The sequence below is a fragment of the Musca vetustissima genome, unplaced genomic scaffold, assembly GCF_032173495.1.
Source record: "Musca vetustissima isolate MV318-11 ecotype Yass unplaced genomic scaffold, APGP_CSIRO_Mvet_v1 utg78416, whole genome shotgun sequence".
Lineage (NCBI taxonomy): Eukaryota > Metazoa > Arthropoda > Insecta > Diptera > Muscidae > Musca > Musca vetustissima.
In genome coordinates, this window is record NW_026877158.1 from 173,062 (window position 1) to 187,086 (window position 14,025).

Here is a 14,025-nt window from a genome sequence, read left to right on the forward strand (position 1 = left end):
TCGATCTACAGATCCCTAATCTACAGCAGCTGATGTGTTGCTACTGTATGCTATCATTCCAATTTAAGTGAATCGACAGTAATTATTTTGTTTGGACGATTGATCTTTTTAATATTTTCTACAAATTTCGTTAATAATTAATAATATATTACAATTTAAATGTCTTTTGAAAAAAAAAATAAAAACATGAAATGATTAAAATACACTCACTGCGAGAATTCGAATGTTTTTCAATGTATCGCGAATGATAAAGTTACAATGAATGAACAAACATATGCAATCTCTCGCGAATGTTCGTATTGCACGAAAAATTCACGAACGATACAATTTCGCTGCAAGCGTCGTCGATTCGTTCCTTCGCGATCATTTGTTGCTAAAGATCATTCTTTTGAAAAACTCGAAAAACAAATGTTCGCGAATACATTGTTAAAAACAACCACAAACAAAAATATCATAAAAAAGTAAGATCATCCAGGGACACCAGCTGGATGTCAGCTGCCTCTCAAGTTTGATGTCAAAATTCATTTTTGTGAATAGACTTTAATTACAAAAACGTAAACAAAGTCCATATTTTTGACATAAGACTTGAGAAAAACAGCTGACTTTCGCTAACTTGGTGACCTTTTTAATAGATCTTACCTTGTTCCACTTATAAAATCAGATAAATCCACTACTGAATGTGAATTCTTCCACCCGATTTCTCCTCTGTCAACAGTAGCCAATAACTCATTACAGAGGTAATTATTATTTAAAAAGGAAACTCTTTTTATGTTTATATTTAGTAAATATCTAGTTTAATAACTATTATAATTAATTTATTTCAATTTAAAAAAAAATCAAATTCTACTACAATTTTCCATACCTGACAATCGTCTCATATTTTTACAGTGTAGTACAACATTGTCAAATCCTGCAATGACAAGCACAAAAGATAAACTTATCTGTGTTAACATTTCGCGGTGAATGTTTGTTGTATACGACAGTAGAAAAAGAAGAAGCAGAAAACCACTAAAGAAGAAAATAGCATTTTTAGAAGCATTTCTAAAGAAATATAGTTTTTATTATTACCTTCTGTGCATTCAAAAAAGAAAATAAATAATAAAAAATAATAAAATGTGCATGGCAAAATAATAATCAAGGATTTGTTGTAAACAAATAAAAACACAAACACGAGATATTTGCAAAACGAAAGGAAAAAGAAAATAATTGTTGTGTTCTGTTGTGTTGGTGGTGGTGACAGGCAGCCATCCAGCAGCAGTGTGTTTTGTGTGTTCTTCGGGGTCGAGGCAGCAGCAGCAAGATTTTTTTCGATTTTCAAGCCAGCAAAAAGCAAAGCAATAATAAAAAAAGTTTTGTTACTAATTTGATATTAACAGTTGGTGTACATAATACAAATAATAATAAACAAACTAATAATTAACAGAGTAAATAGTGATAATCATGACCACGGTTAATATTAATACACGCAAAAGTCCAAATGTTCTGAAAAAACAAGGCACTGACCAGTGGGTGAAACTAAATGTGGGTGGCCAATATTTTCTCACAACAAAAACAACACTATCCCGAGATCCTAATTCATTCTTGTCACGATTAATACAAGAGGACTGTGATTTAATATCCGATAGGGTAAGTTGTAAAACAAAACAAAAAGAAAACACAGAGAAACGCGTGAAAATCTCAATAATGCTTGCATTAGAGGTTTCTCAAACCCACCCACCTCTATATCCAACAACCACCTGAATCAAAGCTTATCAGGCGACAACAATCTAACCTTGGCATAGTTATAATGTAATTATGATAACTTTTGCAATCCTTAAATCATCGTATCCTACCATTTAATTTGACAATAACTGTGTGTGTGCAATGAGATAATGAGAGAGTGAGAGAGATAACCACCGATAACAATGTTTAATGGTTAATTTACTGTCAGTTAACTGTCAATTGTAATCTAATCAATCGTTTTGTTTTTTTATTTGATCTTCCTTCCTCACTGACTAATAAGAATGACCGTGTCAGTCAGTTGTCTCGCTGTTGTTGTTATTGTTTATGTCAAAAATGAAAACAATGCACACAGCCATAACAAAACCAGGAAAAAATAATTAATTTTAATTGTTGTTGTTTTTTTAATTTTTTTTGCTGCCAGTAATCACAATGAATCATATTTTTTTTGTGGTCTTTTGTTTACTACCACCATCAACAAATTAATTAAAGTAGAACATAAGAAATTCAACTATGTACTTTAAACTAAACAGTCGAAATTGCCTATAAAGACGGGCAAGGGATCGGCGAAATTGGTCACTCACACTATAAGCAATAGTTGTTAGTAAGTGATATCAAATAAAGGACAGACATTTTTCGGGACTTTTGGATACTGTCATTGTAACAGATATATTTAATAGCCGCCCATAAAACTGCTTTATCCGCTTATAAGTATTTTGATTGTCCTTTACTCATTGTCCAATCGAATGGTCTTTGTGGGATGAAAGACAAAAAAGGGAACCCCAGATAGACGAGTCCGATTTCGCGGCCATCAATGAGGAATCCTCTACCAGAGTCACTGCCAGGTGTTCGAACTCTACAGTCCATCGATCCTTCCGTATACTTTATGGCAAACCATGGTTAGACCATATTCCAATCCTATTCTAATAGCGGCAAAATGAGATCAAACTATCCATTCAGGGCATACATATTGGCACAGCAATGCGATCAACTTCGTACCGATAGCCCCACTGACAACAAAATCCGCAAAAAACATGTAGTTTTTTTATGATGATGAGAATTAGGAACAAGGCCCTCAAGTCGCTTGCCGCCAGCTCTCGGGGTACTAATAAGGAGACCTTGTTGACCTTCTACCAACCAATAGGTCGGTTGGTGGTAAACTATGCGGCACCAGTGTGGTTCGCGAATGTAAGAGATACGCAGTGGAAGAACATTCAAACCTGTCAGAATGCCGCCCTGAGAACTGCGACAGGGTGCCTCAATTCGTATGCTCAATTCGTATTGCGCCCGAATTGACAGCACGGTTCCAAACACATGCCCTCCACACGCAGGGTCCACACGATACGCTGCATCTATTTAACTGCCCTGTTAAACCCACTCATCTGTTTCCGGAATCTTTTTGGACGCAGCCGATGCAACCATCCGGAACCTGGAAATTGAGGAGTCCAAACTGGAATATTAGAAAATTCAAGAAACATGTATACCATTGCTACAACAACAACAAAACCCGCAGCTAAGCGCTAAAATAGATGCTCTAGTCTTGAGCATAGGCTCTCTAAATGTTTGCAACACCTTAACCACGGCAATATAAATATCACGCAGCTATGGGGTCTACAATTAAAAGTCTATCCTGTTTCAAAAGAAATTAAAATCTCCCTGCCATTTCCTTCAATAACATCCATCCAACATTCTGATGGCAAAAAATGTGCATTGCAGTTTTGCCGCCAAACGAGCAGTTATCCGGAGATCCAAAAATCTTAAAATTGACTTGCAGCCACTAACATTCACACCCAGCGAGATATAGGCAATTATCTCCGAATTCAAGCCATCCAAAGACCTTGGTCCAGACGGCATATCCATGCTCATGTTAAAGAAGCTTGCTGTAATAGGGCTGGGTTATCTAACCAACATTTTCGAGTTATCAATGTCACAGTTGGTTGGTTTCTGATATTTGGAAATTATTTCGGATTATTGCAATTCTAAAACAGGATAAATTCGCTACTAATGGGGAATCCTACCGCCCGATTTCTCTTCTTTCACCACCAGTAGACAAGCTTTTAGAGTCTCTATCTCTACCTCCATCCCTGAAACAGCATTTCGCTCTTGCTACCCACCAACACGGTTTAAGGGAAACATATAGTGCAACAACAACGCTTTGCCTGAAATTACTTCTAAGATTGCGAATGACCTCAATTAGAGACGACCACCTGAACGGACCAGTGTGGCAGCCTTAAATCTAACGTTTGATGAGGTCGATTATTCCGAGCTAATATCCGACATCACTAATTCCACCCTTCCGAGTTATATCAAGCGTTGGCTTACCTACCTTAATGGGCAGCAGGCTTTGAGTTCCGTGGTAAAAAACCCAAATATCGCAAGATCAAAATTGGAATACCGCAAGACGGTGTTCTATCTCCAATTTTGTTCAACATGTATCTCAGTGGTGTCGTAGGCCGATGACTTTACGATTATGTCGCCCGGCGTTAACATTGACGACGTAAGTGCCACCATCACCTACATATTCCGGGAGCGCAATCTAAAATTTTCAACTGCAAAGTCTACTGTGTCACTTTTCACTTCCTGGACGCGAGAAGTCAATTTAGAACTTGACACATCCCCACCGTCCATAATCGGAAAGTCCTTGGTTTGGTCTTCGATAACCTCCTTCATTTCTCCTCGCATTCTAACTACATCAACCAGAAGATGAAAGTTAGGAATAAAGTTCTGAAAGCTTTGGCTGGCACCTCCTGGGGCAAGGATATAGAAACGTTGGTAACGTCATATTAGACCATAGGTCGTTCCACAACCGGCTGTGTCCAGATGAAGAACGCCAATCATCTACATGAGGAGACTAGGATGCTGTCAGTTAAGCAACATAATGTGTTGTTGAGTAGACAATATCTGCTGGCATGTTATATGCCGTGTCATCCCAACCATCACACTTTGATGGCGACACATCCGTCAGGACTTCAGGCGCTACCGTGATGGCATCCAAGACGTCATTCCATCGAACGTCAACAGATTGTCGATAGGGAATACGATAAAATCCGTGCATCAACTGACGATCTTCGAAGCCATAAATGATTGTTGATGCAACAAAGTCCTACTCTCAACATCCTCCTGCAATTTCGGAGAGTGAGAGGCTCTTTCTCAAGCAAACCTTTTCTATAATGGTACAACTAAGGTCCGGATGCAGAAATGTTCTCAACTCGTATCGAGAGCATATTGTCCCCTAAATAGGTGTCCCTCCTGCCATCACAGCCCTCGCGACACACACCATCTATTCAATTGTCCGTCTGAGCCTACAAGTCTATTGCCCATAGAATTATGGCTAAATAAAATAGTGTTGGCAGAGTTTCTCGGGGTAGCCTGTGAAACTGTGCCATCTCAATTTTTTTACCCTTGTGAATGCGGTATCGAAAGGTACCATATTTAAAAATGATATAAGATTTGTAAAAATATATGATTACAAATAGGAAAATAAAGAAATACTTTTAATCATGTGACTGCGGCAAAGTGTTACTCTTTCTAATGCAAATGCCTGCCCACATGTTCAAGATTCAAGTTAATACTCATACATCCATAAATGCATAGAATCGCAATAGAATTCCCCACCTGCATGTTGGTTGGTGGACATGCTGTGAATACTGAATGTGTATACCAAATCAATCTGCCACTGAAAAATGCATTTATTTTACAATATTGTATTTTCGTTTTCTTATTATCTTGGTCTCTACACATAACACTTGTAGGTTTTTTTTTATTATTTTAAAGACAAATCTAAAAACATTTAGTATATATTCTAACGTACAGATACTAGTCTATTTTAAGGTGGTCCTATATTTTCTTAACCGCGAAACAGGAGGGAATAATTCCTGTTTATAAACGATTTTCGGAAATTTTCCTTTAATTTAAAATCATATTTTAATACGGCCGTGTCAAAATTTCTATTACTTCGAATTTCTTAATGCAACCTGCAAAATACTTGCGATTCAATCTCATACGAATGCATTCATAAATTTAAATTTCGAAATACATTTGACGTTGTTGTGGTGGCCCATCGATGTATGTGAGCATGCTGTGTGAATACTAAATACCCCACCTACTACATCAAATCCAACAATCTGTCACTGAGGAATGCAATTTGTTTTGTAGTATTCATCTTTTCTAACAATCTCTGTTCTTATTTACTATTTATAATTAAATAGTTTAATTAATTGCAGATTTTACCAGATGCTCTCGAAATACATTTGGTTGATTTAGTTTGATATCCATATACATATTTGTTTTAAGGAACAATGAAATCCAGACGAAAAAGCTTTGTAAATATGCAGCCTCTGTGTGACAGCATATGGGCGCTGACCTAAAATTTACCTTAAGTACATCAATGGTAAACTCTAAGCAAGAGATGATCAATGATCTTAGTTCCTAAGGAGCATTTAAAAAATCCTCATTTCTTAGAAAGTCCATGTTTTCAATATAAATAAAAAAATACTAACAAATATTAAAAAAATCCACACTGCTGACACTTCTTAAAAACGAATTTTAAAAAATTCAAGATTCTGATGTTTCTTAAAATATTTAAAAAAAATCCACTCTTATTAAATTTCTTTGAAAATATTTTAAAAAATCTACGCTTCTTGTATTTCTTAAAAAATAGTATTAAAAATTAAAACCAAAATCCAAGCTTTAAATAGTAAAGCCGGACTGGACCGACAATATGATACCCTTCACCACTTTGGGTATGTTCTACATAGTCTGCTAACAGACGTCGCCTTTTCGGAAGAACATTGACATGAAATTGAACGAAAGATATATAAGAACTTTGGTGCAGCAATATAAATGGGTGCTATATCTAAATTTGAACCGATTTTCACGAAACTTAGCACACATCATTATAGACTCAATTCAGTAAGCTATGACAAATTTTGTGAATATCGAAATATATTTAGGGACTTTGGCGCACCATTTACCTTAAATCGGACGAGAATATATATATTAGAGCTATATCTAAATCTAAACCGATATTAACGAAACTTAGCACACATCATTCTAGACTTAGTGGGCTATACCAAATTTCATGCATATCGAAAGATATTTAGGGATTTTGACGCACCATTTATCTTAAATCGGACGAGAATATATATATTAGAGCTATATCTAAATCTAAATCGATATTCACGAAACTTAGCACACATCATTCTAGACTTAATTTAGTGCGCTATACCAAATTTCATGCATATCGAAAGATATTTAGGGACCTTGGCGCACCATTTACTATAAATCGGACGAAAATATATATGGGAGCTATACCTAAATCTGAACCGATTTTCACAAAATTTAACACACATCATTCTAGAATTAATTTAGTATGCTATGTCAAATATCGGGAAAATCGAACGATATTTAGGGACTTTGGCGCACCATGTACCTTAAATCGGACAAAAATATATATGGGAGCTATATCTAAATCTGAACCGATTTTCGCGAAACTTGGCACACATCAGTCTAGACTCAATTCAGTACGCCGTGCCAAATTTCGTGCAAATCGAATGATATATTGGGACTTTGGTGTACCATTTACATTTAATCAGACGAAAATATCATGAGAGCTATATCTAAATCTGAACTGATTTTTACCAATTTCAATAGGGTTCGTCCTTGGGCCATGAGCTGTGCCAAATTTCATCCAAATCGGATAATAAATGCGACATGTACTTTGTTTACAATTTAACATCAATAGATGGACGGACGGACGGACTTGCATTAATTGACCCAGAAAGAGATTTTATGCATATTCTCAAAAGGAACCATGGGTCTATCTCGTTTCCTTTTGCCTTTTACAATCATATGCACAAAGACCCTGTACCACAGTGTGGTGAAGAGTATAAAAAATAATTTTTAAAAAATCCGCAATTCTGAAGATAATTTAAAATGACCCCACCGCTGATACAATTTTAAAACTCTGGGAAAATATATCAAACACCTCCTTCTCACTTTTGTTGTGATTTTACAAAATTTGTCAAAAGTTGACATTTCGCAAATTGGCAAGTGATACCACCGCCGTAATGCAGGATAATATTTCAAAATATTTTTGTTATTGTTATCATTCGAATAACACATTTCTGTAATCGAATATTTCCTGATAATAAACCAAAAGTAGTTACAAAATAGTAGCTCAGTTTATTTGCTGCTAAATTTATGCACACACACATTAGAATTGTATGTCCTATTATTGATTTATTCGTTTATTTTTTTTTTTTTTTTGTTCGGACAAAAGTAGTGGCAACAAATACCTACACATGACCTGTTTTTAATAGAATGGACTTTCTAATACAAAATTTAGTACAAAACACAAAAACCGGACGCAAGAGGTAATTTCATTTTAATTTTGTGTGTGTTTTCTTAAATTCTACATTTGTATAATAGAGAAATTTTTAAATGTTACATTTGTATAATAGAGAAATTTGGTCAGGTCTCCTCTGTTGTAGGTACTAGGTAGGCAGGTTATAGGTTATGCTGGTATGTGACAAATTCAAACGAAAACAAACATTACAATCCTCCTTTATGTTGTGTTGGGGGTGAAGGTTAAATTTGTTTGTGTTTTTGTTGTTGCTGCTGTTGGTCTAGTTTTCAGCATTTTAACGAAGTTGCTGGGAGGTGGAGGGAGGTTGGTTGGATGGAGATGGTTTGCGTTTGCTGAATAACGTGACAACATTTCAACTAAGTCAATCATAATTTTTTGTGTGTGTTTTCTCTCTTTTTCCGTTTCATTTCGTTTTTTCCCTTTTCTTCTTGGTTTTCTTTTCAAGGACGAAACTGGTGCCTATTTAATAGACAGAGATCCCAAATACTTTGCACCGGTCCTTAATTATTTACGTCATGGCAAATTGGTCCTGGATGGCGTATCAGAGGAGGGAGTACTTGAAGAGGCTGAATTTTACAATGTGACACAACTGATAGCATTGCTCAAAGAATGTATTCATCATAGGGATCAGGTAAGTAGTTCCCGCTCGCAATTTCATTTGTTTATAGATTTTCACTTTTTTTCATTCATTAATTAAACATTTTGTTCTATCTCCTCTATTGCAGAGACCACAAACAGATAAAAAGCGTGTTTATCGTGTACTGCAGTGCCGTGAACAAGAATTGACACAGGTTCGTTGAACTTTTATATATACATATATATTGTTTGTTTTAATATATCTGTTGTTTATGGGTAGATGAAGATGTTGACGTGTCTATATACTATCATGATGGTCAATAACCAATTAATTTGTTGCCACAAACTGTTAAGGGGTTAGTGTGACTTAGTAATGCCAGTGTAAACAATTAATAGTGGGAGCGAGTACAATATTTAATCAACAATTTCAGAAAGTAAATATTAGGGGATTTTTTTTTAAATAACAATTAAATGACTTTTGGACATAATCTTTAATTGTGTAGGGCAGGCTAAAGACAGACTCTGCATTAAAATGCGTCATTTTTGAACACCTGTTTCTATATAAATGAGTAACCAGGTCCAAACCAAATTTCACATGTGTTTATAACAGAGATGGAAGTTTCCAAAACACTTACCTTTTTATGTTTATACCGCACTTTTTGTGCTAGGCTAAGAACTTTCCGAAACTGAAAATAAACTTTCATAGCTGGCTTCTGACAGAACTGTTGTTCCATAAGCCGAGTTTAAAAAAGATTTCCAGGCGCGTCGGTCTTGTGCGCATCTAATCCAATTTTAAAGTTAATTTTCCGAGAAGTTGTCCATCGGATTCGTGGCCTTCCCCTTCTGCGTGAACCATTACTTTGGCATCTTCATCCATTCTCACAAGATGGCCTAGACAGCGTAGTCGCTGCAGCTTTTCCAGCAGGATGTTGAACAGGTCACACGAAAACTATCACCTTGTCTGAATCCTCGTTCGGTATTGAGGGGCTCCGAGAGGTCCTTTCCTACTTTAACTGCTAACATTGTACCAGTTAAAGATATCCTGCATAGCCGTAGGAATTTTGCTGTCGAATGCGGCTTTATAGTCGACGAAAGTTAGAATGTGTCGATGTGTTTTTCGTTTTTTTTTTCAGGATCTGGCGCAGAGTGAAAATCTGGTCAATGGTGGGTTTGTCAGGCCTGAAGCCGCATTGGTATGGTTCAATAAAGACATTGACCATTGCCTTCAGTCGTTCACACAGCACGCTGGATAGCACTTTATATGCGATGGGAAGGAGACTTATTCCACTATAGTTTGCACATATCGTATTGTATCCTTCTTTGTGCACGGGATGCTGAGGTTCCAATCATTGGGCGTGCATTCTTTTAGCCAAATTGTACTAATCAGCGGCCTTGAATAGTCCGGCTGGTAATCCATCGGCACCTGCTGCTTTATTATTATTCAGCCGATTGATTGAAGTCAGACTTCATCTTGGCTAGATGGTATACACTCTATACCGTCATCTATTATTGGTTCCACTTCACCGCTACTATTTGATACCAGAAGTTTTTCCAAATGCTCCTTCCAGATCCTCAGAACGCTGTCTGTATCTGTCACCTGGTTTCCTTCTTCATCTCTACTGGAGGATGTGCCTGCACCAAAGCCTTCGGTTTGGTGTTTTACCCGTTGGTCGAATTTTCAGACTTCATTCTGACTCCTGTACATCTCGATTTGCTCACGCTCACGTTTTTCATGTTCTTTCTTCTGAAAATACGTTTCTCCTCTCTCCTTTTTTCCCAAAAGTTCTCCATTGGTCTCTGGTACCCAAGGATTGCTTTTGCTGCAGTTTGTAGGAAGTGGGAAATTCCTTGCCATTGTGCTTCTATACTATTATCGGGACAAGAAGTGCTTTCGTCAAGAAGGTTGGTTAGGTTGAGCGGAGTAATAGGCCTCTGCTATCTGTTGTGGTTGCAGCTTTTCGTCGTCGAGTTTCCGTGTTACAATAGATCGCACCTTTGCAGCAACATTAAGACGAGTGCGAACCTTGGCTGCTACAATGTAATGGTCCGAATCGATATTGGCTCCTCGGATCAATAGGACGTCTAAAACACTGGATGAATGCCTTCCGACTATCACAACATGATCGATTTGATTTCTCGTTGTTTGATCGTGAGAAATCCAAGTTGCCTTGAGTATATCAAGATGCTTGAATCTGGTGCTGCTAACTACCATGTTCTTTGCTGCCGCGAAGTCAATCAACCTCATGCCGTTGTCTGATGTTTCTTCATCATCTACAAATGAGACCGATGTAAAAGAAGAAGGTTTATATAGATTATAGCAATTCGCTCATCTACTGGAGTGAATATGGAGACACGGTCTTTAATTCTCCTGTTAACCATAAATCCGGAGTCAGATTCATGTCTCGTTTCATGGCAGCTATAATACAGGGCGTAATCATCTGATTTACTTTCGCCAGTCCCTGATCGTGGTCCTTTATGCTTTTGCGGGGTTCGTCAACATTAGGGGGTTTGGTTTTCTTTTTCATTGCTTTTTCATAGTAGGTGGGGTTTTCCGAGAGTGGGCAACTAACCTGATGCCTCAACCCATTTTTTATAGTTCTTATGGCTGAACTCGCGGCACATATTAGCTCACTATTTCATCGGGAGATGAAAATAGCTACCCAAGGTGGCACCGCGGGGAGAGCAGTGTCCACAATTGAGATGAAAGAGGGACCAAAATAAGCCTGGACATCGCCATGTTAAAGTCAAAGCCGTTGCTTGGTATCATCATCCCCTACGCCACCCAACCAATTTAACAAATCCTACAAAAACATTTCTGAGACTTTTCTATATAATATATTTTATAATAACTAAATTAACTAAATAATTTACATACCTTTTCCTTTCAGATGATCTCAACACTATCCGATGGCTGGCGATTTGAACAGCTAATCAGTGTGGGCACACAATATCAATTAAATTATGGTGCATTTGATAATAATGAATACCTGTGTGTGGTCTCCAAGGAATGCGGTACAACTCTGGGCCGTGAATTGGAATTAAATGATAGAGCCAAAGTGCTGCAACAGAAAGGTTCACGCATGTAAGATATGAATGATAACGAGATCATCTATAAATAATAAAAAAGTAAAAAAATCATCATATTCTTCTTTACATAATGTTTAAGTTTTATTTTAAGATCTGCGACAACAACCGCCAAATCCATCAATTATCAACACATACGTATATATTTTTTTAGTTTTGTATCTCCTTTTGTTCATAATAAATTCAATTGTGGTTTAATTTGTAATAACTTATTATTAATGTGATGAGACATTGTGTTGTGTTAGTTATGGAAATGTGTATCTATTTTTTGTTTCCCCTATGTGATATGTTTACATTTGTGTACTCTACACCATTGTGTCAAATAATTATATGAAATGAGAGGTGTGAACAGAATTTTTCGTTGAGTTACATGTACCCAACTAAAAAGTTTCTTCAATGAAATTCCAATAGTGTCATGTATTTAGTAAAATACGTAAGGGTTAGTTTTTGCTAACGACTTTTTATGCTTTTAGTCCTCCGACCATAACTTCTTCTATGGTGTAGATTATGTAAATGTAAATTTATTTGATGATTTTTATACCCTCCACCACGCTATGTCACAGGTTATTATGTTTTTGTGCATATGTTTGGAACAGTCAAAAAGGAAGCGAGATAGACCCATGATTCCTTTTGAGAATAAGCATAGAATCACTTTCTGCATGTCCGTCTGTTGGTATAAAACTGTAAACAAAGTACAGGTCGCATTTATTATCCGATTTTGATGAAATTTGGCACAGCTCATTTATTTGGCCCAAGGACGAAACCTATTGAAATTGGGATAAATCGGTTCAGATTTAGATATAGCTACCATATATATAAATGGTGCACCAAGGTCCCTAATTATCTTTCGATATGCACGAAATTTGGCATAGCTTACTGAATTGAGTCTATAATGATGTGTGCTAAGCTTCATGAAAATCGGTTTAGATTTAGACAAAGCTCCCATATATATTTTTGTCCGATTTGAGGTAAATGGCGCGACAAGATGCCTAAATTTCTTTTGATATGCACGAAATTTGGATGTGTGCTAAGTTTCGTGGAAATCGATTAAGATTTAGATATAACTCCCATATATATTTTCCTCCGATTTAAGGTATAAATGGTGCACCATAGTCCTTAAATATCATTCGATATGCATACAATTTGACATAGCTTACTGAATTGAGTCTATAATGATGTGTGCTAAGTTTCGTGAATATCGCTTTAGATTTAGATAGAGCTCCCATATATATTTTCGTTCGAAAAGGCGACGTCTGTTAGGACACTATGTAGAATATACCCAAAGTGGTGAGGGGTATCATGTAGTCGGCCCAGTCCGACTTTACTACTTTTCAAATTGATTTTTAGTTCTCAAATTGATTTTTAGTTTTCAATTTTTTTTTGTTTACTGCCAAAAACACCACCAAATATTTCCCTTGCAAAACATTTATAGAACATTTTTATATATATACATATATGCTCTTTTTTCTTTTCTTTTTTACTACAATTTTGCAGACTTGGAATTTAAAAGCAAATCAAACAAATCAAAATACTGTGCGTTAGTAGAGAAGAGCAAGACACAAACAATGTTGTACTATCACCACCACCACCCCGCCACGTCCTCTTTGTCCATAATAAAAACCAACAACAACAACACTCCTAACAAACCAATCCCTCAAATAAGAAAAAAATCAATAAATATATAAACAATTGTATGACACTAGCTGTTAGTTGGAAATTTAAAAAAAAACACACACAAAACTAAGAAATGCAATCGATTAATTTTATAACAATTTCGAATCTGGGGATTCCAAATTATACAACAACAACAAATTGTTATAATGTTCTTCATTTGAATTTAGAAAAAAAACAAACAAACCAAAAAACAAAATAATTTTAAACTGCTACAATATCACCTACATAGCTAACTGTTGTGACAAAAGAAAATTGAATTGAAACACCAAAAAAGTCACACATTTAAAATCAATTCACAATGGAATTTTATTTTCACTTTATTTTAAAAAATCATTTAATTTATGTTGCAAAAGCAGTACACATTGCAATGAATGGTAAATGTAATTTCATATTTTTATGGAAAAAAAAACAAAAGGAAACATCAATTCCATTCGCAACAAAGTATATATATTTAATAAAGACACACATACACACACATTTAAGACTTACAATGCAAATGCTGCAAATTAGTGGAAGGAGTAGCACAAAAAAGCAAATCCATAATTATTATTTGAAAAACAAATGGATTTGAATTTAAAAAAAAGATGATCTTAAAATATATATAA

The 14,025-nt window shown here is 35.9% G+C and overlaps 1 protein-coding gene across 1 annotated transcript; it reads left to right on the top strand.

The window, feature by feature from the left end:
• Positions 1-1,431: 1,431 nt before the first annotated feature.
• LOC133321739 (BTB/POZ domain-containing protein KCTD5) lies at positions 1,432-13,385 on the top strand. Its single transcript, XM_061530819.1, has 5 exons — positions 1,432-1,626; positions 8,532-8,717; positions 8,812-8,877; positions 11,551-11,744; positions 13,241-13,385. Exons 1-5 carry the CDS (start codon positions 1,441-1,443, stop codon positions 13,251-13,253), a joined length of 645 nt encoding a protein of 214 aa, XP_061386803.1. The 5' UTR covers positions 1,432-1,440; the 3' UTR covers positions 13,254-13,385.
• Positions 13,386-14,025: the final 640 nt, after the last annotated feature.

Coding starts and splice junctions, on each gene's coding strand:
- LOC133321739 (XM_061530819.1), top strand. CDS start 1,441: ATGACCACGGTTAATATTAATACACGCAAAAGTCCAAATGTTCTGAAA. Junction 8,718..8,811: donor GTATTCATCATAGGGATCAG/GTAAGTAGTTCC, acceptor CCTCTATTGCAG/AGACCACAAACAGATAAAAA. Junction 8,878..11,550: donor GTGAACAAGAATTGACACAG/GTTCGTTGAACT, acceptor TTTTCCTTTCAG/ATGATCTCAACACTATCCGA.